Source organism: Neurospora tetraspora (assembly GCF_033439725.1).
Source record: "Neurospora tetraspora strain CBS 560.94 chromosome Unknown B0H65scaffold_3, whole genome shotgun sequence".
Lineage (NCBI taxonomy): Eukaryota > Fungi > Ascomycota > Sordariomycetes > Sordariales > Sordariaceae > Neurospora > Neurospora tetraspora.
Genome location: NW_026944385.1, coordinates 1,264,405 through 1,290,836, shown reverse-complemented (window position 1 = coordinate 1,290,836; position 26,432 = coordinate 1,264,405). Strand labels below are relative to the sequence as shown.

Genomic DNA, 26,432 nt, shown 5'->3' with positions numbered 1-26,432 from the left:
AGTTAACTTTTATAGTTAATTACGCCCAAAATGTAAATCTTTACGAAATTAATAGCCTAATTGAAATATTAAAAGAAGGATAAATACTTTTAAAAGATAATGGAAATTATTAATAATTTGTTATAAATAAACTTCCTAAGAAGTATTAAAATTGTATTAATATATTTAATAAAAAGGATTTAGATATACTACCTAAATTAAAAGAGAAAATTAATTATAATATCGAATTCGAAGAGGGCAAGTCCCTATAAAACCTTAATTACAATTCGCTATATAAAATAACCTTCGAATAATTAAAGGAATATAAACAATATATTACTAATAACCTCTAAAAAGGATTTATTAAAGCTAATTCCGCCCTATAGGCCGCCCCGGGATTATTTATCCCTAAAGCCAACGGAAATCTACGCTTCTATATAAATTATCGGAAATTTAATACCTTCTTAAAGAAAGATTAATATCTATTACCTTTAATTAATAAGACTTTAATTCGTATTAATTAAATTAAAATATTTACGAAGATGGATATTTAGTAAGTATTTTATTATATTCGTATATACCTAAATTACAAAGATTGAAAAATGTTCTGTATATAATATAAGGTATATAAATATAAAATACTACTATTCGGCCTTACAAAAGGATTATCGTCCTTCTAATAATTTATTAATAAAATTCTAATAAGCTACTTCGATAATTTCTATAACGCTTATATTAACAATATTTTAATCTATTCTAATAATTAAAAAGATTATAATAAATATATCGATTTTGTATTACAACGCCTCGAAGAAATGGGGTTATAAACCGATATTAAAAAGTACGAATTTAATATAATTAAAATTAAATTCTTAAGATCTATTATTAATATTAATAATATTTCGGTAGACCTAAAGAAAATAGTAGCTATAAAAGATTAAAAGGTATTAATAATAATAAAAAATATATAAATTTTTTAAACTTTTTACAATTTCTACCGGAAGTTTATTAAAAACTTTAAAGATAATTAAATTTTTAATAGATTTAATAAAGAAAGATTTAACTTTTAAATAGCATAACTATTACGAAGAAGTTTTTTAATATATTAAAAAGGAGTCTTCTTAGAGTACTAATATTTTATTATTTCGATTACGAAAGGGAAATATAAATCGAAATAAATATTAATAATAGAATATATACCAGAATAATAAATTAATTTTAAAAAAACGGCGAATAGTACCCCGTAACGTTCTATTCGGAAATTATATACTTAATTAAATTTAACTACCCTATTTATAATAAAGAATTAATAATTATAATAAAGGGTATCGAATAATAGCGGCCTATATTTAAAAGTACTAAACCGTTTACAATATTTATTAATTATTAAACTCTTAAATATTTTAATATAAAGAGGGTAATTAATAGTAAATAGCTCTAATAATCTAAAACCCTATTAAGATACCAATTTCGAGTAATTTACCGATTAGAAAAGGATAATATAGTAGTAAATATATTATTATAAAAATTAGAAGATTCAAAAACGGTCAAGGATAAAAAGGAAAATTAATTTAGCTACGAATATTTAAACCCGCTAATAATGGAATCTTTACTTTCGCCGGCAATAAACCTACGGATAAATTAGAACCCCCAATGAATTTGGGGGTGGAAGATAAAATGGTTAAAATCGTTAAAATAAAAGTTAATTATAATTTAATAAACGAATTTATCTATATTAACTGCTTAATAGAATTATTATTGATTTATGAAAAAAAAGTAAAAACGAAAGCTCGTCCTTCGTTATTAAAGACGGACTATTAATTAAGGATTATAAATTAGTAGTCCCTAAAGATAATAATTTATAAATTAGACTTATTAAAGTAATATACTATCTGGTTACTTCGATATACTCAAGTAGAAGTAAAATTAAACGTATAATTTATAAAGAATATTAGTAAATAGGACTAGCTACCGATATAAACCGATATATTAATAATTACTAGATTTATAAGGTATTGAAGGCTCCTAAAAATAAAATTCCCGGGTTAATATACTCTATCCCTTTAAAGGAGGATTATAGGGCGTAAAAGTCACGAATAATCGACTTTAAATTAATACCTATAAATCGGTATAATTATAATATATTAACAATTATTATGAACTAATTTATAAAAGTAAATTAGAATATCCCTTATAAAAATATAATTACCGCTAAAGATACTATAGTTCTCTACTACCAAGGATTATACCGTATTTTTAAATTACCCAATAAATTTATTAATAATCGAAGACCGTAATTTCTATGCTAAATAATATAAGAAACTACGTCCTAATTAAACGTTAAATAAAAATTAACTACATTACATTACTTATAAATAACCGGCCAAATTAAAAATCTATACTAATATATCAACTAGCGGTTAAAATCTTATATTAATTACTATTAAAATAATTAGTCCGAATTCATTCCCGTTCTAAACGTAATTTAAATAAACTTCCTATATAATAATCTAAATAGCCTATCCCCTAAAAAAGTTATTATAAATTACCCCATACCTAATATTAATTAGGAGCATTGTATAGAATTAAAATTATATAAAACGGAAATTAACCGTTAAAAAGTATATTAATTAATAGACTGGTTAAAAACGATATAAATTATAGTTCGGTATACTATTAATAAAGTATAGTAGTAACAAACTGTTTAAAATAATAAGTATAAAAAGGAACTAAATTTCAACGTCAGTAATAGAATTTTCATTATTAAAAGAGGTTAATTTACAAATAGGCCTAATAATAAATTTAATTAACGATAAACCTAAATCCCTCATTATATTAAAGTAATAAAAAAACACTTATATAAATTAAAAGTTCCCCAAAATTAGCGCGGCGCCACTATTTATTATACTAATAAATTACGCAAATATTATAATAACCTACTACCCAACCAAGGCAACGAAAACCCGGCAAGCAAATTAATTAGTAATAAAAAAGAATAAAAAATCTCAAAGGTAATTTTATCGAGAGTAATAAAAAGAAAGTTAAAATATTAAGTAGAGTAAAAAGGTTAGGACCCCGATCTAAAATTCTAATTAGCGAATAACTTCGTCAATTTAATAAAACTCCTAAAAGAATATTAGAACGCGAACCCTATAATACTAAGGCTACCTAAGCATTTAATTTAATAATTAGCAAGTAATAAAGTAAACCACAATAATAATAATAAACTAATTAAAGGATTACGAATTAATTTAAAGAGGAAAGCGATAGTAAGAAAGTAAAGAAAGACGTTAAAAGAAGTATTCAATTCTTATTTGTAGCGGAAATTTTTCTTTTCTTTCTTTTCTTTCTTTTCTTTCGTTTCGGCTCTAAGGCTAAGCTTCAACCCAGAGGGGGGGGTAATATAACGACTAGGATCTAATACTATAAATCACATCCCATTCGTCTTATTAATAAAACATATAAGACTTACTAGCGCTATTAATATACGTACCCTAATTAGCTATACCGGCGGTATTAATATACGCGCCTATTTAATTAATACTATAACTTATATATTACATTTATATATATTATTAGATTAAATAAGCAAAGCGATCAAGGCTAGTAGAATCCTAGGCTCATCCTATATAAGAGTGCATATTAGAGCCTAGCTTTCAACCTCTTCCTCTTTCCTTCTTTAGCTTTAGTTATTTATTCATTTTTACCCAACTACGCGATATGGAACTACGTGAGCTGGTGCATCGTAACAGGTATAATAAGAACCGTTTTAAATTCGGAATTCGAAGCGGCTTTTAGTTTTAAAATCCGCTTTTTAATATCCTTCTAATATTGTCGAACTTTGTAGCAATATTAATTTTTGGTTTTAAAATCGATTTCTTTGTTTTATATAATAATTAGGGGACAGTTGTCTATTAAGGATAGGTTCGGTTAAAATATATTTATTTATAAAACGAATAATTATTCGGCCGCTACTTTTTTTATCCATTCGGCGGTTATTCTTTCGAATTATTAATACGTTATAATATTTTAAATCTTTCTAATAAGCGGGGTTAATCGAATTCGGCGAATTTTAAATTTCGAAGTAGTTTAATTAATTTGGGTCCGGCTTCGATTTTAGGGGAAGAATAAACGCTAATTAGTATAATTTACTTAAATATTATAAAGGTCGAACTATTTTCGGCCGATAATAATATCATACGCTATATTAACTACAATAAGGTAATCGGGTAGCGTAATTCGGTTCTGAATTTTTAAAGCAGCTTTAACAACTTTTTTAATACTTTAATTTATTTTTCCTTAATAATTGTTAATTCTTCGAATTAGAAAGTTATTTACAAATTCTATTAATATTTATTTCTTTAATATTTTAATAAAGGCGGTGCTAATAGATAAATAACCGTTTATTCTTATATTAATTAAAGTATTAAATATAAATAAAAATACTTTATTATTAATTAAAGTATATTAAATAAATAAATGTTCCCATTTTAGAAAGGGTATTAAATTAAATCCTTCTTTTCCTTTATGTTTTTATTTATTCTTCTTCTATTATTATAGAACCGATACTTCTCTTAGGAAGGAATTTAATTTATTTATAGTAATTAATTTCCTTATTCGTTAATAATTAAAACGCCCAGGGTAATTAGAATTTTTAGTTATTTCCGTTTTCGTAAGTTAAATAATGATCGACGATAGTAATAATATAGTCGCGGCGTTCGCGGTCGAAACGTTCCTTTTCGGGATAATCGTATTTAATATAACCCTTCTCCTTATAGAGAAAGTATTTACCTTCATTAAATAGTCAAATAATTTCTTTATAGTTACTACCTTAATAAACAGCGCTTCCGCCTCCTCTACTAATAGGCTTAGGAGCGGAGTTAGAATTAGAGTAAGAGTTAGAGCTAAAATTAGAGCCCTTATTATTTCTATTAGAATTATTATTTTTATTAATTTTAAAAGTATTTTTATTTTTATTAGCGATAGTTTTTAATATTTATTTAAAACCGGAATAATTTATATAATAAAGTTTAAAGGAAATAGAAGAATCCTAGTACTTTACGCCTATTTATTTTTTATATTTTACTAGAAGGCGTTAAAATAATTTACACTTCTATTTAAGTTTGGGACGTTAGCATTTACTAATTATCCGAATAAATTTATTTTTAAAGAAATTAAAATTATTATTATCTTTAAATTTTAATTTAGTAAAATTCTAGAGCGCGTTCTCCTCTTAATTAGGGTTATAATATTAGCGCTATAAATAAATTATTAAATTAAAGTAGGTTTTAATTTTATTTAAGTAAGTTTCGTATAAGTATAATATTAAATTGTAATAAGTATAGCCGGTTAAACGATTTTTAATATATAGAAATTTATTATAATTAATTAAGTAGTAATTAACGTTAATTTCGAAGTTATTTTAAATTAAATCGTTCTAAGCTTCGAAAAGAATATTATCTTCGTTATTCTAATTATAATATTTAGTAGGGTTAGTTTATTTAGTACTATAGTAGTAAGAATTAGAGCGTTTTCTATTATTTGAATTAAAGGATAAAGTTGAAAAGCGGGTAGAAGCCCTAAGAGGAGCTTTATTAGCATCCTTTTTAATATTAAAGAATATTATTTTTTTAGCCTTCCTTTTATTCTAATTGTTATTTGTTAAATATTCCTTTACTAATATTTAAATCGGTAATAAAGTTTTTAATCCTTCGATAATATTATTTTTTTTAATACAAGAGTCCTTTAATTATTAAATTATAGTAGGGGTAGTAGCGCTATAACGGTTGATTAAAGCGGGGACCTAATTATAAATAATTTTAAATTTAATATTTAAGTAAGAAACGAGGCGATAAAGTTCTAATATTTATTCCTTCTATACTATATTTATAATAAATAGTAATTTAAATTCTTAGAATATAGCCTAGGGGTTTTTATAGTATAGTTTAATAGATTTCTTTTTAATTAAATAATTAGAAACGGGAGGTTCGAAGGGAATAATATTTGGAAGGGGAAATTAGTAATAGAATTGCAGATAAATGATTTAATAAATTTTTCTATCTTTTACTTTAAATTATTAATAACTTTATATTTAGTTAAACGAGCGTTAAAAGTTTTAATACTTTTAACCGCTATTATAATATATTAATTAAATAGATTAAAAGATAATTCGGGTTCCTTATTATTTTTTCTCGTATTAGCAACTACGTCGGTTAATACTTTATCGGGTAATTCTAATTAATAATATATATAATATAAAGATTTCTTACAGAAGATCGTAAACTTACTACAAAAGCGTTCCTCATTTAAGTAGAAGCTATTATATCGCTCCTTAATAAAACATATAATTTTATACGCATCATCCTTAATAATAGGATTAATAATTTAGCGTTTAGGAATAAGTTTTTTATTATTAACGACGACCTTTTTTTTAACCTTCGGTTTAATAACCGTATTTTCCTTATTTTATTTAAATCGGAATTTAAAAAGTTAGAACCTCCTTCTCTATCGCCGTGTCCGCCCTCTTCGTTATCGAAGAAAATATCGTTACAATTATCGTCGTCGTTAAAAACGTCCTTATTATAACGTTCGTTACGGTTTTCGGTCTATTCAGTACTTTTACAATTACCACCACTATTATATATTTAGCGTAGTAATATTATTATATTATTATTATAAATGTTCAATACCTTAAATTCTTACAATAAACCTTTGTAATTTCATTTTTGGTTTAGGATTTAACTTTCTTAAGTAATTATTATTAATTGATTTAAAATAATATAAGGGTATAATATAAGTGAGTCGAAGGTAGAGCTAAGATTTTATCTATAATAGAAGATTTTAAATAAGGAAAAGGAAAGAGGAAGAGAATTAAATATAAGCGTATAGACCCAAATAAATACCTTAGTTATATAAGCGACAGCGGGACCCATATACGGGTTGCTATTAGCCAATCCCTTTATTCGTATCCCCTTTACTTATATAATAAACTTTATACGTGCTAAAATCTACCCTACAGCTAGTTTTAGTATAGTTAATTAAATGGCTCGCATCCCTAGACCGTACCGTACCCAGAATCCTCTATATACCTTATTCCAGCACCCTCGTAAACCACATCCGTACATAGCACTCAGACCCAGTCTGCCAGCGCCGTTACAAATAGGCCCCTGTTCTCTTCCTTTTTATTTTATAAATTAATATTTCTAAACGCAATTTAATTAAGAAGCTATATATTTCCTTAATTATAAATAGAGCCGTTCTTATCGCCTATAATGAAACTAACGAAGCCGGGCTAATAAATAGGGACCGGGTAGTAATAACCGCCGGGGCTAGGGGTATTAGGAGTTAGAGCGCCTATAGTAGGGGTAACGTTAATAGTATTAATTTAATAGCCGCCGCCGTTGTAGGGGCGCTATTAATTATAGTTATATTAATTTTGGGCGGGTTATTAACCGCCGGTACCGCCGTTACTAGTATTATTATTATTACTACTATTCTTATTTTTATTTTTATTCTTATTGTAGTTAAAGGGTTTAATTTCCTTTTGAAAATTAATACGAAAATAGTATTTAGCCGAGAAATAACCCTTCTTTCTATAGCGGGTATATATTTTATTTTTTATATGGAATTTAAAGATTTCGTTATTAATTATATAAAAGAATTAAATATCGGAAGCGGATCTAGTATTAAAGTTTATAGAGTTACTACCCTAATTAATATTAAGTTCGGGGGCGGAGGCGCTAATACTAATAATAATACCAGTCTTATAGAAAGGGTTAGCATTCTTCTTACGCTAATATTTATTCTTTATATTCTTAACTAAATTGTGGGCCTTAATAAACTATTCTTCGTATTTATTATTAGCGGGCTAATCACTTTAGTAAATAAAAGTAATACGGATATATTCGCTAATCTTCTAACGAAAATACTAAACCTTTGTATTGTTATTAAAATTATAGTAATTAATAAGGAAGGTGAATTTCTCTTCGAAATTTTACTATTTTATTCCTTTAATTATTTTTAATTCTTTTAATTCGCGGCGAAAATAAACGATAATATTGATATTATTATATTTTTTATCGAATTTGTCGAGTAATTCGAAGGTTATATTCTATTTAACGGGCTTACCGGTAAGGACCTTATTAAATTTAATTTCGATAGCTTCGAAAGGAAGGCCTTTAATAAAGCGGGCAATTAACGAAAATTTAGTACGTTCGGTAATAAAAACCTTCAATTTATTAATTTAAATTAATTTAACGCGGAGACGTTAAATGCAGTATTTAACGATACGTTGAATAGAAGTACTTTTACCGTCGAAAGTAAAAGATATAATAATATATTATACCGACCTATAGCTATTATTATTATTAAAGGTTATTATTTTGGGATCTTCGGAGTCTTTATTATTATTAGAGTTTTCGGAAAGCGGAGGCGGGATAGCGACTTCGGGTTTGGGGATAAGCTCGGCTTTAAAGGTGGCGATAAAACGTTAGCGAAAATTATTAATATATTTTAAATATTTATTACCTTATTTCTTATACGTTTTCTAGAAGTTCGCGCGGAAATTAGCGAATTCTTACCTTACAATAATAATATGATTATTAAAAATATTAATAATACTAAAATATATATCGCGGATAATTTTAAATTCGTCGACGTAATTATTACGGAGGTTATTAATAGCTTTATCGTAATTCTTAATTACCTTTTACATATAAAAGAAGGCCTAAATTTAAATTATAATAATATTACTATTACAATATTTAATATTATATAGTATGGTAGCGAATTTGGCTTCGGACGTAGCGAACTCTTTCTATACCTCCTATATTTAAATATAGGTAGCAATAATGTTATTATAGAAGAGGCGGTCGAAGGCCCTAAAAATTTATTTAAAAGACAGGAAGTTAAATAAAGCTAAACGTATATTCGGTAGCGATATTAATTTAAATTGCTTAATTATTAAAAGATTCGAACGTTTAAATAACATTAGAATAATATTTTTAGTTAACCGGGTTTAGTGTAGCGAGGGCCCCGACCGTAGTAACAATAAGAAAGATATTAATTATAGGGGAGTATATAAAACGATATCGGATATTAATTATTAAATTAATACGTTAAGTAAGTAGAAGGGAAAAGAGAGTACAAATTATTTAATAATAATATTCGGCTTAGTAATTACCTAATTCGAGGCCGAAGATTGCGACGCGGAATTTTAATCGCTCTAGTATCGAATTTTAATTAATTCGAATCGGTAATATTAAATTAACGACATTACAACAATTAAAAATTAATTATAATTGATTTTCCTTTAGGTAAGCGTACGTAGCGTAATAGTAAGGTATAATAAATTATTACGGGACGAAAGGGTATTATTAGGGGTAGGATAAAATATACGTTATTATACGAAGGAGAGAAAGGGAAGTGTGCGTAGAGGATTGGCTATATAGGCAAAAGCTTAGGTAGGACTAGTCCGTACGCGCGTACATAAGGCTACACGTAATTAGAATATATAACTAATACGTAAATATATGGCTCTAGGCTATAGTACTAGTTCTAGCATGGTATATATACAGTCAGTGTAGTGCAACCACATTATAAGCTAGCCCTGTAATAAAGGATATTGGTATACATTGAAAATACGAAATTTAGCGGGTAAAAACGGGATTTTCGATGTCAGGTGTCATCCAGCTGCAGTCCCACTTTTCTGGGTGGGACAGGGTACGTCTAGGAATAGGGTGGGTGCGGGGAGGGTTTCCCATGGAGTAAGTCCTTGCAACTCACTCACGGGTGTACGGCACACTAAGTCTTAGAGTCGTGCAAATGGAGACCAGGAACCACATACTCCAAAGCTTCTGGGAGACTTTGGTCGTCGTGCGGCTGAATCAAGTTCTTGAAATTTCCAAGTGTCGCGGCCTATCATGGCCTGACAACATGCAGAGAGGAGGGAGTTAAGAGGGTGGAGGGAGCGGAGGGAGTGGAGGAAGGACGGAAAATCCGAACGGGCTATCTCCGGACAGCAGGCCAGCAGCAACCTCTCTTCCAGCCTGATGCCAGGACTTCGTTGAACCCAACTCAACCTCCCAGCCAACCACTTCTCAAGCCCTCGAGGAAATCTCGCCCTGCTCGTCAGGTCTGGATGAGGAAGTCTTTGCCGAGGAAATCTAGAATTACGAAGGCGGAGTTGAAGTTGTCTGGATGTGGGAACACGAAAGTGGAGGTGACAGGTCCAGGATGAAGAACGAGACGCCGAATGGAGTCCAGAAAACTCATGGATGTAGGGATATCGAATGAGGCTGGAGGGCCGAAGCAAAATTAAGGGCACGAGGTTTGGCTTGTGTTCCCTCAACGTGACCTTGGTGAAGAGCGGTACCAGCCCTTGCCACCTTCATGTTATGGCTAGGTCAGTTTACCTCGAATGCCACATCTTGGTGAATCAGTGCCTTGATAACTTACATCCTCAAAACTTAAATACTCCGGTAAGGGTAAAGCCCGGGGTCAGGAACATCACCATCTGAGTTGACCAAGCCATCGGCAGCTCGAAGCTGAGTATATCCGAGCTATTAGGCTCTTGTCTGCGATATTCAGCCTTTGGTATCCATTCGATATCGGAACAATCTATTCTCCCCTTTGTAAGTTCAGTTGCTTCTCTCCAGTTTTGACAACCGATGGTTTCCAGTGTCGGCAACAGCCATTGGTTTTGGGGATACCCAGGGCTCCGGATAGACCTTTGCTGACTCGGTCAATCTCCAAGAGCAAAGCCAGACAGACTCTAGAGGTGACTCACCTCATCTTCGACCAAGATGTCCGACATATACACCCCACCTCCACGAACGGCCTACTACCTCGCACAGGCATTCTACATGCCTAGCGACAAAGGAGACCGATGGGCTATAGCATTTTCCGGCAAAAGCTCAGTGCTTGTAGCGTCCGCGCTCTCCGTTGTCGTCACTCTGAGTTTTGCGGCCCTCTGGAAAATAATCTGTTTCCTCTCCCTGCTGTTCACGGGCAACGAGTCCAGGAGGAGATTTGTTGGCATGATCATGCTTTGGAACTCAGGCGACGCAATCGCTGCATTTCTTCGACTGGTGACGTACACCATTCAATGCTATCCACGGACAATCAAGGAGCCCAAGACGAGAGGGTCAGTGACCGCCAATGGGACCACTCAAGGCGGTCATCAGGAAGAAAAAAAGCTTCCCAAGCAAAGAGGCGACTTCCTGTACGGCTTGTCCCTTTGCCTCGTTTGCTTTGCCGTCTGGGGAGGGAGTGTAGCCATGTCGACGGTCGTCTCCTGGCTCGTTTCAATCGGACACGTCGCACCCGTCAACCCAAGTGTTCTCTTCTACCCCAACGTCCCTGGTCAAGTTCCTGTTCAGCAGTTGAAGGACTTTGGTCTCCGTGCCCCAGGCATTTTGCGCTCTTTGGGAAGCGTCGAAGCAGCCAAAGTGACACTACGCACTCGCGTGAACATCACGAGCGAGGATCTCGGCCTCATACCAAACGGAACCGATCTTCTCCATGAGGTCAATTACGCTTACAATCTTACCGGAGTCGAGCTAGGTCTGCGGGGTGGCGATGGCCTCGCACTTGGGGTTAAGGGCTACTGCAGGACTGAGTACAGCTGGTACCGTCCTAACATCAGTACCAATGCCAGCGAGGCCTACCACCTGTGGAACAACGAGAACCAGCCATGGTCCATCGGGTTATCTGAGGTTGCTATTGCTCGCGCACCTACCGCCGCCTTCCAGTTCCCCAGCGAGTACCTCGTGAAGGGGCCACCAGCGGATTCCAACTACTCCTTTGCTATGATAGTGAATTCCGCGCGGCGGACCAGTGTGACGGAAGGCAGTGATCCTTGGTACTCGACAGAGCTGCGTGACCAGCCCGCTAGCCCAAGTCAGTTCAACGCCAAATTTTGGATGAAGCGGGCCAGACCTATCCTCTCTTGCTGGGAGCAGATGCAGTGGTCACACAAGGGAACGGCTCTCGACTCGATCGCCAACCTCAGAGACCAGCCGGGTCGAACCATCCCCGACGTCCTTGTAAAAGTCCTCGAAACGACATTCTTCGCTGGCCCGATGCTTGTCAGATTGGGAAACGCAAGCGGTGACTCGGCACTCAGGTCTCGAACTACCAGTCCCAACGGGGTGATTGATGCATCCATGTCATCCATTGACAGCGATATGGAGCGCCTAGTCCTCGCGAGCTTCGTAGCGACTCGGAACATCTTTATTGACGCAACCATGTTTGGTGGTTCCGATCAAAATTACCCCAATGTCTTCCGGGGTGGCAACGGACAAGCCGAGGAAGGGTCCGGGCACTTTGTGGTGTCCAGCCCGGACATCCAGACCTTTTCGCTCACCGGGATCATCTCCTTGGTGGCCATCCTGATCTTTCTCACGGCCATTTGGGGCTTGCTCGAGTTGCTGCTACTTGTATCCAAGGGCCCGAGGAATCCCTTCTGGTGCAAGTATCATGTGCTTGATGCGGTGCAGCTGTTTCGATGCCTGTACGAGACGAACGACCTACGTCGGCCCTATGGCGGCTGGCCGTGCAATGAGGGGATACCACAAGATCGACTTGTCCTCGACGTTGGAGGCAAAGAAACCACTTTGTATTATGAAAAGGATCTTTGCCAGTTGGAGCTTTGCAAGAAGAAGCACTGCATGGGGCATATCCTTAAGGATACATGTATAGCCAAGGAGGTCGATCCGGCCAGCGAGATTAAACCCGAGGGAACTGTGAGATCTAATCAGACCACTCCGGAGCCTGATCCGTCCAATTCTCAGAGTCGCGATGAGAAACGACTGGCACAAGAAACCATCAACCCCTTTGATCCATCTAATGGTCAAAGTTAGAGGTAGCATTCCATTGCGCCTCTCCGTGCTTGGAGATGTGGTCGGCGAAAACAGCACAAGGGTTACTTTTGAGCAGGATGTTCCTTTTGACCTCTCCATTTCCTCGTTCTTCTCACCCTCTTTTCCCACTCTGTTAAGGTGTTGGGTCTTGTACTTTGTTCGAGTTTTGTGTAATAGAAGACGAAGGAATCATTTCGTTTATCAGCAGACCACCGATCATCGTTTCGCAGTAATATTTGTAGCATAGCATCGAAGAATTTCGCTGTGTGGAATAATGTCTTACAACTGATCGATCAATGGCGTCGGCCCCCTGGGGACAATCAAAGGCCCCTGCCCGCCAAACACTTTCTTGTGCCTTGCAGCGGCGTATGACGGCCCATACACATCCAGATACGGTGCGGACGTTTTGTGGAACGCAGAATTGGTCTCGCGGCTGTCTCTATCCCAATACAAGCGCCGAAGCCAGGAGTAGATGTTCGGATAATCGTGTCGAATGGATTTAAGGCTACAAAGAAACACTGGGCGGTATGCGACGTCGAACCGAATGATCGTGGTATACAGACGGACGTCAGCCTCAGTCAAGTTGTCCCCAAGAAGGTATTTCCTCGACTTTGTGTCTGGCGAGCCACTCTCGCTGGGTGGAGGGGAGGAAAGTAGTTGCTCGACACGATCGAGTCCTTCAAAAAGCGGGTATAGATTCGCCTCGTAAGCCTGCTGGGTGGTAGCGAAACCTGTCTTGTACACTCCGTTATTGATCAGGTTGTAGACCCAGCTGTTTGCCTCGTCGATGGAAGACATCAGGTGCTCTGGGTACAGTCCGCCACCTGGCCTGTTCACTTCACGTAGGTGTTCAGGCAGGAGGTTGTCAAAGGCGATGGTGAGCATGCGAACGATCTCGGAGCTTTCGTTGTTGACTACCGTATGACTCTTCTTGTCCCAGAGCATGGGAACTGTGAAGGGACCGGTGAAGGAGGGGTCGGCCTTCTTGTAGAGATCGGGAAGATACTTGAAGCCGTACAAGGGGTCGGCCGGAAGAGAGCTACCCTCACCGCTGAAGTACCAGCCCTTGGGACCCATGGATGGGTGGAGTTCGTACAGGTCGACAATGTCCTCGAGTCCTTTGAGGATCCGGACTATGGTGGTTCTATGTGCCTGTTCCAGATGTGTAAGTTGATGGCCGACAAGAATAATAACCAAGTGGAAGAGGGGCAAAGTTTACCCAAGGACAGGTAGGCGAAATGTACAGAGCATAGCGACCCTTTTCTGCCGGAAATCGAGCATTGGGGTCAGGGGAGATGAAGTTGCGGAAAGCGCTTTCGCTGCGGATGAATGCTCCCGATCCCTGGTTATCCTGTCGTCCTGAGGTTAGCTACAAAACCTTGGAGGGAGACGGTTAGGTTACAGCCAACCTTGGAGGCCATTGTCAGAATGAAGTAGTCAGCTGGAAGAAGGTGGTTTGACGATGCTTGAAGTTCAAACTTGACGAAGGAAGAGGGTTGACGCAATTACGCAGAAGGGGTGGAAAGTCGAAGCAAAGAGTCAGGCCTATCAAAAGCAAAGAGGTCTACGAGAACGATTCCGATAGAGATATCAGGAGCAAAAATCGGCAGAGCCAATGATTCGATAGTGTGCCCGTCGGTTTTGCACAACGGATGAGTTGGAAAACCTTGATGGCGGTCGGTTGGACGCAATGGTTTGTGGGAGAGTCTGGAAAGACGAGGACAACGGGACTCGGATGATTGCTGGAGTCGAGGATTTCTTTGGTGAAAGACGGGACTTGTCTGTTGAATGGAGATAACCTTCTGCCCCTCTCTTATGGCAGCTCAGGCGCGCCTTCCTAACCACCGTTGATGACAAATTCGGCAAGAACAGACACCTGCAGATGTCGACGTGGAAAGTTGGAATTGTGTGATCTTTGTTTACGTTGTTGATGCTTCAGTGGTAATTGTTAGTGCACACTCCCTGAGCAGTGAGGTTCAAAGTGGGTCCCGCCCCCAATCCATCAAGGTCCCTGCGCGTGGAGCTGGCCTGGCCGAGTCCCATTCACGCCCCCAGCCGCCCCGCAGGACCCCGCAACGCGCTAAGCTCTGGAACTTTTTCGCTGATTTTTTTCTCGGCGCGGCGTCAATTGAAATTCGTCCTTGGGAATCGCATTTTGCAATCTTGAACCCGGCAACAACTTGGATCGCGAACCAAGCAATTCAAGATGCACCACTCAGTAATCAAGCCCAACAGCTGGGTAGCCCTCAAGCTACCCTCCGGTGTCACCAGAGTTATTCAGGTTGCTCCTAATACGTACGTCAACCGAAGAGGACCATGACGATTTCGTAGTAAACAAAACATGGCGAGATACTGATGTGCCTTTGTCACCACCAGATCCATCTCTCTTGGAAAATACGGCACCTTCCCCGCGAACCTAATCCTCGAGCGCCCATACTACCTTACCTTCGAGGTCCAAGACAAGCTTCCCGAAGAGAGCTTTTCCCGCCTCCGAGTCGTCCCCCCGTCCGAACTTTACGCCGATGTCTTCGCCGAAGAGGACGCCGAATGCGCCAACCCCGCTGCCGGTCCCGGTTCGAACAATGACGCCGTCATTGCCACCGCCGAGGGTGAAGAGTTCAGCTTAGTCGACGCCGAGAGCGGCAACGTCATCGCGCGGTCCACCCAGGAAGTCATCGACGAGAACGCCCGCCAGAGGCTGACACAAGCGGAAATCGAGGAGTTGAAGCGCGACGGGACCAACGCCGGCAAGGACGTCATCGCCAAGCTTCTCTTGTCGCATGCTGCTCTCGACCAGAAGACGAGTTTCAGTTTGTCCAAGTACAAGCTGTTGAAGACGAAAAAGTACATCAGAAGATTCCAGGTCCTGCCCATCGACGTCCCCACCTTTTCCAACTGGCAGCTGGAGGAGAGAGATGCTAGCAAGATCTTGGACATCCGGGCCGAGATGATGGGTCTGGTCGGTTGCTGGGGTAATGTGCACTACGGTGGTGATGATGTGTTCTTGGAGGATCCCAAGGCGACGACAGAACAAGGAGAGGAGGCTCTGGCGCCTCTGCAAGAGGACTTGCTGGCTGGAAGATGGCTAGTTGTCGATGACACCGGTGGTCTACTAGTAGCAGCCATGGCTGAGCGCATGGGCGTTCTCTACAAGGAAGATGACGAGACTGAGGAAGCCGCGGAAGAGGAGGAAGCCACAGAAAAGACCGAGGAAGAGACAGAACAAAACCAGGAATCCGAAACGACCAGCCAAAAAGACACCGAAATGGCCGACGGACAACAGGAATCGACATCAGAGACAACAACCCTCGCCCGACACCCCAAGCGCCCTCGCGACAACAAGCCGCGCGACTCGGACTTCGCCGTCCCCTTTTCGCAAACCAACACCATCACCGTCCTCCACGGCGCCAGCCAACCAAACCTCTCATTCCTCAACTACTGGAACTTCGATGTCACCGCCCCACAACACCCACCGCACCCGCTTCTCAACCACCTCCTGACCCTCAGCTGGCTACAGCTCCTCAAGCCCGAACTCGACACCTCGTACTCGACCCCTCCCCTCACTGCCGACCCCGAGACCCTGAGCACCTGGAAGCCCAGCCGCCGCGGCAACTTCCACCGCAAGCGCAGGCGCTACGCCCGCGTCCGCCACATCGTCGACAGCACGCGCGCCGGCAACTTCTCCGGCCTCGTCTGCGCCAGCACCATGGACCCGATCTCGATCCTCAAGCACGCCCTTCCGCTCTTGGCCGGCGGCGCTCCCGTGGCCATCTACTCGCCCTCTCTCGAGCCTCTCGCGACACTAGCCGATTGCTTCAGCGTCGCCAGGAGGACGGCGTGGAACAGCGGACACGTGGCGGAGATCCAGGGCAAGACGGCCGAGGAGCTGGAGAAGTGGGAAGGAAGCGAGCAGTTCCCGCTCAATCCTACGCTGCTGCTGGGCACGAGCATCCAGACTAGCAGGGCGAGGAGGTGGCAGGTGTTGCCGGGCAGGACGCACCCGCTGATGACGGAGCGTGGTGGTGCGGATGGGTATATCTTTACGGGATGGAGGGCCAAGCCGGCGGAGGGCAAGATTGCGGCCAAGGGCAAGTTTAAGAGGAGAAAGGTGGAGGAGAGCGTTTCGACGCCGGCTTCGGCATAAGTGGGATTGATCGGAAAGAGCTGGTTGTGGGTTCAAGGATGCCACTTTTCTCCCCGTGAATCGGAAGATCATTCAAGGAGGGTTTCACAGCAGCAATGAGGCCGAGGGCAAGTCAAAAGGAAAAAGACGGTTAGAGCGTTTCGAGGCCGGCTTGCAGTAGGTGGACTCGACCAGCCGAGGAGGAGTGGAGGCGACCATGGGTCTAAATGATGATGCTTTGTCCATGAGAGGCGAGCAAGCAGTGAGAAAGGGTCCGATAGTAGCAGCCAGGAGAACCAGCAAGACAGATACGCATAGATCTCGTTTGCGCTTAGATACCATTATTTGCACGAAATAGAGCTGCAATAATTTCACTAATGGAGCGCTAACTGGAGATACAACCCATGTCGCTCATGATCGAGTTATAAGTGTATGTGCATTTCGAGCTATGCTTACTCGAACCGGACCCAACAACGAACAACTAACAGGCTTGCTCGCTCTCCCCAACATGCCTGCGCAACCTAGGAAACTAAGTAGATATTATTTGTAGAGTACGTATTATACTTTGGAGCTTGACGACGGATGCAACGCGACCTGGAGGGAAGACCAAATCAGAGCCCCTTGCCCATGAACTTCCTCTTGGTAAAGCTCAACCACCATTTGCTCGGCTTGTCCTCGGTCTCGTCGTCGTACACGCGCGCCAGTAACCTCTGCGCCAGCTCCTGCCGGACCTGCGACATGTACTGGCGGAGGACTTCGGCGTCTTGACGGTCGCGGGGGGGTTCGTACATCTGTTTGTCGTCGTCAAGTTGTCAGCTATACTGTACTATCCCCTTTTCTCACCGCCTCTCGGTCCACCCATCCTCCTATCTTCTAATGCCATCCTTTAAACTAAACCCATAGTAGACACCAAAACTCACCTGATTCAAAGGCCACCCCGGATCCCCCGGCAACGCAAAGTTCACATCCAGCGCCGCATTATTCACCTCCTTCGTCGCCTCCCTGACCCCATAGTGCGGCTTGATACGGCCCAGATAGTCGCTGATGACCCAGATGCCATACACCAACAGGCGGTCCGCGGGGCCCTGGATCTCAAAGTTGCGGAAAAAAGTGTTGGCCCGGAAGAGAGCTAGCGTCTCGTCCAGAATGTCGTACGACTCCGAGTCCGGATCGGGCGACTCGTTGGCTGGGAGCGGAGGGTCGGGGAACGGGAGAGGGTAGGTAGGGCCGCGGATCTTGGTCCGCAGGGGGAGGAGCGGGAAGTTGCCGATTAGGCGGGGGGAGGGGTCGGCGTTGAAGACGGAGTTGTAGGCCTAGAGAGGGGGGTTGGTTAGTATGCGGTTTGGGAATTGTAATGGGGTGGATGAGGTTATGGATTGCGACTGGCGCAAAGCGGTGGTATTATCGTGGCGGTGGTGGTGATGCGATCATGGACGGGGAGCTTTGGGTGGGCGGGCGGACGGGCGATTAAGGGGTAGCTGGCTGGTAGCTTGGGGGAAGCTATGCGCATAGCGGATGGTGTTGGGAGCTGTGTGAACTGGTTGCTTACCGGCATTGTGACAGTTGGTATTAAGCTCCCTCTATGAAGCTATTGCCGGAAAATGTAAAGGGTGGTCTAAGTTGGAGATAGTGTAATCTAGAATGTCGTGTTGACTTGACCGCGTATAGCGCAGCCTTGCGGGGTGATGGGGTCGATTGGACTGGCCTTCCTGGACCTGGACCTGGAGGCTGCAAGCGACGGGCGATGGCGGCTCCTGCGCTGACGTCGAGCTGGCGGTGACGACCGCTGCTTGCACCGTGCCGCTGCGAGAGCTGAAGCTGGTCTGTGCGTCATGTTCCTAACTAATTGAATTCGTGGCTCAGCAGTGGCTGTGTCCGGATGAGGCTTAGCAGATACTCCCGGTTCCCATCACGTGTAGAGTCACCGGAGCCGACCCTACCATCGGGCAGGCAGCAGCTCGGTTGGCTCCGATAAAGTGGGGTTTCGCGGCCTAAAGTGGAACCGCGTAGTCCCGGCTAATCGGCGATGCGACCGGAAGGTCTTGCACGACGCATCATCTGTTCAAAGAGTGCGGATGTGAACAAGCTGAAGATGCCACTCCGTTGGTGTACAAAGGAAGGTTACACAAAGACTCTTCACATGTCGTGTAGTCAGCCACCGCGTTCGATGTCAGCGCCCGTTGGTCCTGGCCGAAATGCGTTCCTTACAGCTCATGTTGCTGTGTCTCAGAATCCAGACAAAGAGCGAGACCCCACGCTCAAGATGGTGTTAAGGATCCCATCTTTACGGATTATGGCGGCATCTTTCAAGGAAGAAGATTGTCCGAGGTTCACGCCGTGGTCGAGTCCAACAACCTGGAAGAGTTACCCCATCCAGATATTCTCGGAGAGCATGTCAGACCCAACACCGGGATGTTGGTTGGATAGGATGCAGTCCAACACCGTGGACGCCGCGCTCCGCCCATCGCTGCCTGTTTGAACGACAAGGGAGCCCGTCGTCAAGGAGGGAGGAGAAGACTCAGAAAGTAGAGACATTGAAGAGACAAGAGGGAATGCCAAGACAGCAGGTCACGGGAGCTCGTGTGCTAGCGCGTCGCAGATGATGAAATCAGCCAGCAGAGAGCGGAACCTGAAGGGTCCAGACTGGCTGGCTGTTGTTGGCGCACTTGTTCATCCGGCGCAAATCCGGGATTGCCACACACAGGCACACCACCAGCCGAAACAGGCACACACGCGGAATCAAAAGCGCCGCCGTGGCCGTCCACTGAGAAAGGGTGACGGAGGGGTATCTGGGGTTCTCCCATCACATCACCCCGCCAGTCACGATTCTCTCCCGCCTACCCTGCTTTCTTCAATCTTTAAAGACAGGCCAAGACCACTTTCGCAGGCAGGGCAGCCCTTCGCTTCTTCACGCGCAAAGCCAAACAAAAGAAGCCGGACAAGACCCTCCGACTTTGTGAACTAGGAGGCAAACTTTGATCCCAGTGTTTTCCTCTCTCTCTGCGGTGACTCAGTTGTTACCGGCGCGACTAGCTTTGGATCGTTTTTTTCCATTCCTCGAACAATAACAAAACATCATTCCAGGGACCATCTTGGGTGAGTTATGAATTTGGTGATTTCACCTGTGTTTTGTGCGTGCGGCTAACTTGGACTAACAAAGAAAGGGGACCCCAGAAAAAAGGGAACGTGCACGCGCTCATCACTCCCTCCAGCGCCCGCAAAACACTCCGCTGATCCGCCCTGTCAAGGCGCCCTAGCAGAGCTGTCGCATCCACTGCGTCCCGTCCAGTCCATTGAACCGAATCGACAAGAACAGAAGACCAGGAACTCCTCCCCCTTCGAGATAGTTCCCGGTCACTCCCGTCTCTTCTTTCATGAACGCATTTGAGTACGTCAGGTCATTTTGCGATCTCGCTCTTTTTGTTCTTTGATCACTGCACGAATATTTGATATCTTTGGAAAGAGCTACACCGCGCCAACGTTACATCCACACTGCAACAACCAGCTGACGCGCGCCTCTCTAATCTCGGCATCTCCTGTCCTCAGGTCCCTCTTCTCTAGCAGTGGCACCTTGTTTGGACATCTGCGCGCCATGATAGCCATGTCAGCCTCACGCGACACATCCAGCCCATCGCCGGGCCCATCGCCGGGCCCTACACAACAACCCCCGGCCTCAGCCTCCGATCCCGACGGCCCCGCCTTCAGCAGCCAAAGTACCGATGCATCGACGTCATCGCCGCCGCGCCGGAAACGGACCACCCCAAGGAAACGAAAAGTTCCCCGAATACACCGCCCCGATGAAGGCTCTATATACGACATAATGCACGACAATTCTGGCAAATCGCTCTACCTTCTCCCCATCTGCTGGACAGATCTCCATGCCACGCTCCTTGGCGCATCGTTCACCGAAGGCGCCCCTATTGTCACGCCGGTTCCAGAAACTGTCCCTGGGCGATGGCTCGATCCTTCGCTGCTTGCGCGCCAGCTCACCGACCAACTGCACACTCTTATCAGGAGCGAAACGTCCATGACACGGATATTTTGCAAAAACATGGCTATGAAGAACGCAATGGGGATATTTTTTCCGGATAGGCTAGCGAACCCAAAGATGAACGCCGAGCTTGACATTTACTTTGGCCAGCGCGTCTTCCGGAAGGCGGTGCGCATTCCGTGCCTGTGGAAGACACCCAACGCCAGTTCATTCACAACGATACCAACGGTCCCGAACGACTCTTTTTACGTACCCAATAGCCCGCAGGAGCCGCAGCCCGAACTACTACAGCAGACCCCCAACATGCCGATATTAGCCTACATCAACAAGTCGCAACTTGCTTTGATACGACAAAACCTGTTCAGGATCGTTCAAACGCCCTTCAATCCCAATGAATCTGTCGCCAGTCTACAGGCATTGCGCTCGAAACATCTGATACCCGCCGACGTCGATCAGGATCCGTATATTGTCGCGATGATGGTCTCCATGGCGCAAGCGCATTTCTACCAGGAGGTTTCGCACTCGCAAAAATCCGACTCCCAGCAGTCCACGCGCTCCGGTAACGGCAAACCCTTCGAGATTGCGGAACCAAAGTTCGAGGACACCAAGGTGACAGTCATTGCCCACGACGAGGGCATCGAGAACAACCCTAGGTTTCTTGTCTACACGGCGACGGTGACGGCAGATTACATGGAGCGGTGGCTGTACCCGCTCAAGGTACCCCAGTCATCCAAGAAAGCAAAAAAGCAGATCAATCTCGACATAACCATGACGCCCGTTCCTTTCTGGCCCATTCTCGGCTTGAAAGAGCGCCTGGCTCGGGCGTTGGGTAAGGACATTGTCGGTCCGGATGTGTACTCCGACCTCTACCCCGATCACATCGGCTTCTGGGACCTTCTCGTTGAACCGCGCAAAGAGGACACCAACAACAACACACCGCCGAAGAACGAATCCAACTCAAGGAAACGACGTGCGGAGAGGCAAGGAGGGAGGGAATCGCAAAGTAGCCCGAGCAGTCAGAGTCAGAGTCAGAATCAAAGTCAGAGTCAGGGGAGTCAAGGCTACAACAGTCAGGGAAGCGCCACGAGCTCCCAGAGCCAGAGGGGGGAGAGTAGTGAGAGTGATAGCCAACGGGAACCCTTGTCCGAGGTTTATAACAGCAGCTTCGAGGAGGAGACACCTGAGAGCGACACCCCAACGAGCCCTACAAGATCTGAGGCGGATCGAGCAGACCGAGCAGATCGTGATCGGCCCGTATTAAGTCCGAATACTAAGAGGAGGAGGACGGCGAGGTCTATCAGTGCTGTGGAGGTCCGTTAGTTGCTGACTCACAGTCGGTCGACCGACCGACGGTCGGTGAGGTCATGCTCTTGAGGTTTCTTTCTTGTCTATGCTATGAACACACGATGCATTTGTCATGAATCATGTTTCTTTTCGGTCTGGGTATCGATTGTTTGTCGTGTTATCTCTGTATCACCGGAAGTGTATTATGAGTTCTATCAACGAGGCGAAACGGGACGGGAGGGATAGAAAGAGGTGGGAACTACGAACGGGCATGCGATGGCGTCTCAGATCAGGAAGCTTGGGAAACATGGAAACGATACCCCCTTTGCAATCCAACTCATGGTTCGTTTGATCAAAGTCGGATATGGTATATCGAAGTTGGTGTTAAGAATACTGGCGTTGAGGGCGCTACTGGTTATCTCTGTTTGAGTCATTTGTAAAGATAGAAGGTGATGGGTATGGGTTCATGTAAGAATACACGATATGATTCGGTTGCTTGACTTCCTGTTTAGGATGAAAGGGATTAGATTGTCTTCGAGGTCTATCAAACGTTCCCCTTTAAACGTTTGTTATCTGTCGATGCCCACCACCTCGGTTTGATCAACTAATGCATGATCATCCTGTCATGGTTTTATGGACTACGACAGCGTGCTTCTAGAAGCATCCTGATACGGGAGGCAAACAATGATATCCCGCTCGAAGAGCTCAACGTTTCAACACCATCTATCCACCTCCTGACCGATTTGTCCATGATATTTGCGATTTTCATCAATCCCGTCGAAGAGGAGATGTCGAACCCACCAGTTAGCCAGTTACCCACCAACGCAAGCCATCCTCCTTCGTGCTAATCATGACCACCGTGAGTTCGATCGGCTCCCTTCATCTGTACCGCATCGCAAGATAAGGGACACGTACTTTTGACTATCACAAACTGTCAATTCCATGTGTCAGTGTCAGTGTCGGTGTTTGTGTCCCGTCACCACTCACCGATTGTACGTTTCCGTGTGTTACGGACACTCGACTCGGGATGGAGTCTCGGTATGGCGCTCCCAACGATGTGTGGGTAGGCCATGAACTTCAGGAAAGAAGGATGTAATGCTGCACGACGAAACGAGAACCAAGCCAAAAGAAGTCCTTCCGTATCGCCAGAAAGGAATCACATGAACACCGATGTTTTGACTGATCTAGGAAGAGCACCTAACGGAGAAAAAGTGCCAAAGAAAAGTGCAAAAAAAGAAGTGTGTGTGGTTGCCCCGTTCAGGATTCGAACCCGTATCTTCCTCAAGGACCTCAGTCAGAAGTGAAATCATTCCACCTCAGGGATGTTGCCTTTTACACCACCGAGCCAACCACGGAAAAGACGGCCAGTTAAGGGGACTTATGTACCCGGACCCCAAGGGCACCTTAGGTTCCCTGGTTCGCAGGCAGGTTTGGCGCGGAGGCGGGTGGGTGGCTCCTCCTTTCTTTCTCTGCTGTTTTTTTTCATCGATGCAGACTACACCCGCTCGTTCGCTCCTTCCTCACTGTCTTCGATTGTCTTTGTCTCAAGTGGCAGGTGCGAGTGTTTGGTATCTACGTGTCCACTCCACCTGACACCGTGACTGAAGTCAAGCGGAAATCATCGAGTTGTGATGATTCATGTTCGTGCCTTCCGCTGATAGAGGTAGGGTTTGGCTCTAAAGGGAAGCAGGCTGCCGGTATTGTTCTGCTGGTCTGGCCCTTCTTCGTGCGTCGAACATCGACGTTGAATCAGTCGTGACTTTCCATCTGTGAGGCTTATTCGGATCGGCCACTCCGTTTTTTTGTGACTGGGCTGGTGATGCTTCCTCTCGAGACTGGACTCGTAGCAAATATTCTCAAGAAACTTGTATCAATAACGAACTTCACTACCCTATACTACGGAGATATCAATTACCGTTCATCATATCGAAACTAAGCCGATACTACCTATCCCTTACGAACCACCACCATCGCCTTGATTTGCTTTCGCTCAAGACATTCACCAATCTTCGACTACAACCATGGGTCTAGAGAATTTCGTCGAGGAGGTCGTCGACGCTGTTGACGGGCAAGAGTACGTTCAGGTCTGTATGGACTGCTCCTTCAGCCATATCCCTTGAAGGTTTCTTTTGCCAAGCGGCCATACAAACCCCAAGACTTCAAGTCTAAACCCCTCAGCCCCGCGAGCATGTGACTAACCTCCCACTCCCCCTCTTCCAGCGCCGCCGAACAAGTAGCAGCCGATAAGATCGGTAACGACGCCAAGGAGGATGCCGTTGTTGACAGTAGTAAGTATACCTCCTGATTCCAACTCCTGCTCCTAGAAGTTGCCCACCTCTGGCGAAGCTCACGATTTATGATTTGGAGCAACGCTAACCGAACTGGACTCGTTTTCGTCATACTGTAGTTGTCGATGAAGTAGCAGAGAAGGAAGGCGTCCCGGCTGCTTTCCTTCCTGAGATCAACAATGTTGTTAATGATGAGTTCAATAAGCTCTGAGGTTGAAGAGATTGGGAGGGTGTGGTTAGGGGAGATGACGAGAGGCGGTGGAAGTGTGTATGGGCTGGACTATGCTGCGGCTAAACTGGAGCCTGGAGGTTGGAGATGAAAAGGGGTAACACCATGATCTTGACCTTCTTGGGGATAGTTATGGGGATTGGCGACGAAAGCCTTGGTGGAGCTGGAGCTGCCTGAGCCCTTAGATAGCTCGGTCTGGACGATAACATCGGGGCATTACCTCGTTTGGTCCTTCCGATACCCACGAACAACTCCATCTTACCAGTGGAAATACCTATCACGTACACAGAATTCGGCTTTCGGTGTGATTTACGCCTGTACATGTTGCTGGTAACTGCTGACAAGCAAGTTCCCAAGCGTCATTCCGGGTTTCAACCACCATGTCCACATCTCTCGATGAGTGCCTGGTTCCTTGCAGATAGTATGCCAATCGATCACTTCCACCTATTGACTCCACCTTCGCTAGCCCCGTTCACGTGCCGCCGTTGAGCATAAGCATCATCACATCCGTCGTCTCGACACGTGGGAGACCCGCAAACCATTGGCAAGCTATTTCCTCGGATCGTCAGGAACAGGAGACACTCCCCCCCTTTTTGAAAATGTGGGACTGCCTTGCTGATGTGGGTGTGATGATCCAGTCCCACCACTTCCAGTAGTTCAGGAACCACAACTAGAGACGGGACGGACGATCGAGTGGTGGACTGGTGGTACATGATGGTGTGGCCTGTGGTGGGCGGCGGTCGCGGGCCCATGAAATTTCGGACTCGGAGAGCTAGACTGTGAGTGAGAACCGAGACCCAGAATGAGACTGACAGACTGTTCCACACCCGCTCGCTGTCCGTGGTGCGCAACACATGATCTTGACCGGCGGAAAGGGAAGTAGCACTACACTGGTGTTTTGTGAGGAGGACACCTCATGGCTCAACCTTTGCTCTGTGCTGCGGTCCCCCCTCCCCGTTCGAGTGTCCTGTTGTACCTACACTAGGACCTACCGAGCAATCGATACTTCCAAGAAACAGCCAACTCCCCGAACAAAGCGAACCAAACCCATTTCGGTATTCAATTCGGTAGTGGAGAGAAATCCAAGGGTTTGCACATGTTCTTTATCGGTGAAGTCGAGAAGATTGGAGTTTGGAAACTCCGAAATTGGGATGGGAAAGGTTGGCAGACGTCAGACTGTCGGAGACTGTGATTGGACATGGTCGTGGGTTGCTGATCTTGAGACCAAGAAGAAGTTGGGGTAAACGCTCCGCAACTTCACTGAACATCATCACGAACACGAAGGAGTGGGTGTGGTGGTTGGTTTGGTAATCCGCCGTAGCCGTTTGCCGAATTGCCGTTACCGTGATCCGTGGTTTCCGTACCCCAGATTTTCTCTCCGATTGTGCTCATGCATGCGAGATGGATCATGGAGGTGTGTGGATGCGGGGAGACGTCGTCGGCGTTTGTATCCGAATGTGACGAGTCTCGCAGTTGGAGGTTGTACAGTTCCTTGGATGACTAACACCAACGACCTAACCCCTCACGAGGAGATTAGTAGTCTGGCATTGGCATTTGGAGTTGTTCTTTCACATGAAAGAAGAGAGCTTGATGTCGGAGATTTTGCCTAGGCCGAGAGTTTAGGCAGATTTCCTCTAAGTCGCAAACAACTCACGATACCGCAGTGGTGACAATGCCC

The 26,432-nt window shown here is 43.6% G+C and overlaps 6 protein-coding genes across 6 annotated transcripts; 4 read left to right on the top strand and 2 right to left on the bottom strand.

Annotated features, from left to right (window-relative positions):
- Positions 1-10,578: 10,578 nt before the first annotated feature.
- B0H65DRAFT_152565 (uncharacterized protein) lies at positions 10,579-12,979 on the top strand. The gene is made up of 2 exons (XM_062821098.1): positions 10,579-10,610; positions 10,733-12,979. Exon 2 carries the CDS (start codon positions 10,782-10,784, stop codon positions 12,837-12,839), a length of 2,058 nt encoding a protein of 685 aa, XP_062682755.1. The 5' UTR covers positions 10,579-10,610; positions 10,733-10,781; the 3' UTR covers positions 12,840-12,979.
- A 139-nt stretch (positions 12,980-13,118) lies between these two features.
- B0H65DRAFT_441277 (glutathione S-transferase) lies at positions 13,119-14,260 on the bottom strand (the record flags this gene model as incomplete). The annotated part of the gene is made up of 3 exons (XM_062825518.1): positions 13,119-13,991; positions 14,059-14,208; positions 14,249-14,260. 3 exons carry the CDS (start codon positions 14,258-14,260, stop codon positions 13,119-13,121), a joined length of 1,035 nt encoding a protein of 344 aa, XP_062682754.1.
- A 701-nt stretch (positions 14,261-14,961) lies between these two features.
- B0H65DRAFT_461068 (Gcd10p family-domain-containing protein) lies at positions 14,962-17,320 on the top strand. The gene is made up of 2 exons (XM_062826582.1): positions 14,962-15,134; positions 15,216-17,320. The coding sequence occupies exons 1-2, from the start codon at positions 15,046-15,048 to the stop codon at positions 16,981-16,983; spliced, it is 1,857 nt and encodes a 618-aa protein (XP_062682753.1). The 5' UTR covers positions 14,962-15,045; the 3' UTR covers positions 16,984-17,320.
- A 118-nt stretch (positions 17,321-17,438) lies between these two features.
- Positions 17,439-18,752, bottom strand: B0H65DRAFT_152470 (ARP2/3 complex 21 kDa subunit). Its single transcript, XM_062821097.1, has 3 exons — positions 18,512-18,752; positions 17,883-18,275; positions 17,439-17,753 (listed from the first exon to the last, which is right to left on the bottom strand). The coding sequence occupies exons 1-3, from the start codon at positions 18,515-18,517 to the stop codon at positions 17,574-17,576; spliced, it is 579 nt and encodes a 192-aa protein (XP_062682752.1). The 5' UTR covers positions 18,518-18,752; the 3' UTR covers positions 17,439-17,573.
- Positions 18,753-20,563: 1,811 nt separating this feature from the next.
- Positions 20,564-22,273, top strand: B0H65DRAFT_422900 (uncharacterized protein; the record flags this gene model as incomplete). Its single annotated transcript, XM_062824423.1, has 1 exon — positions 20,564-22,273. One exon carries the CDS (start codon positions 20,564-20,566, stop codon positions 22,271-22,273), a length of 1,710 nt encoding a protein of 569 aa, XP_062682751.1.
- A 1,831-nt stretch (positions 22,274-24,104) lies between these two features.
- B0H65DRAFT_152456 (uncharacterized protein) lies at positions 24,105-24,776 on the top strand. The gene is made up of 3 exons (XM_062821096.1): positions 24,105-24,311; positions 24,458-24,525; positions 24,645-24,776. The coding sequence occupies exons 1-3, from the start codon at positions 24,259-24,261 to the stop codon at positions 24,734-24,736; spliced, it is 213 nt and encodes a 70-aa protein (XP_062682750.1). The 5' UTR covers positions 24,105-24,258; the 3' UTR covers positions 24,737-24,776.
- Positions 24,777-26,432: the final 1,656 nt, after the last annotated feature.

Coding starts and splice junctions, on each gene's coding strand:
- B0H65DRAFT_152565 (XM_062821098.1), top strand. CDS start 10,782: ATGTCCGACATATACACCCCACCTCCACGAACGGCCTACTACCTCGCA.
- B0H65DRAFT_152456 (XM_062821096.1), top strand. CDS start 24,259: ATGGGTCTAGAGAATTTCGTCGAGGAGGTCGTCGACGCTGTTGACGGG. Junction 24,312..24,457: donor GACGCTGTTGACGGGCAAGA/GTACGTTCAGGT, acceptor CCCCTCTTCCAG/CGCCGCCGAACAAGTAGCAG. Junction 24,526..24,644: donor GGATGCCGTTGTTGACAGTA/GTAAGTATACCT, acceptor GTCATACTGTAG/TTGTCGATGAAGTAGCAGAG.
- B0H65DRAFT_461068 (XM_062826582.1), top strand. CDS start 15,046: ATGCACCACTCAGTAATCAAGCCCAACAGCTGGGTAGCCCTCAAGCTA. Junction 15,135..15,215: donor ATTCAGGTTGCTCCTAATAC/GTACGTCAACCG, acceptor TGTCACCACCAG/ATCCATCTCTCTTGGAAAAT.
- B0H65DRAFT_152470 (XM_062821097.1), bottom strand. Junction 17,754..17,882: donor CGGGGTGGCCTTTGAATCAG/GTGAGTTTTGGT, acceptor GACGACAAACAG/ATGTACGAACCCCCCCGCGA.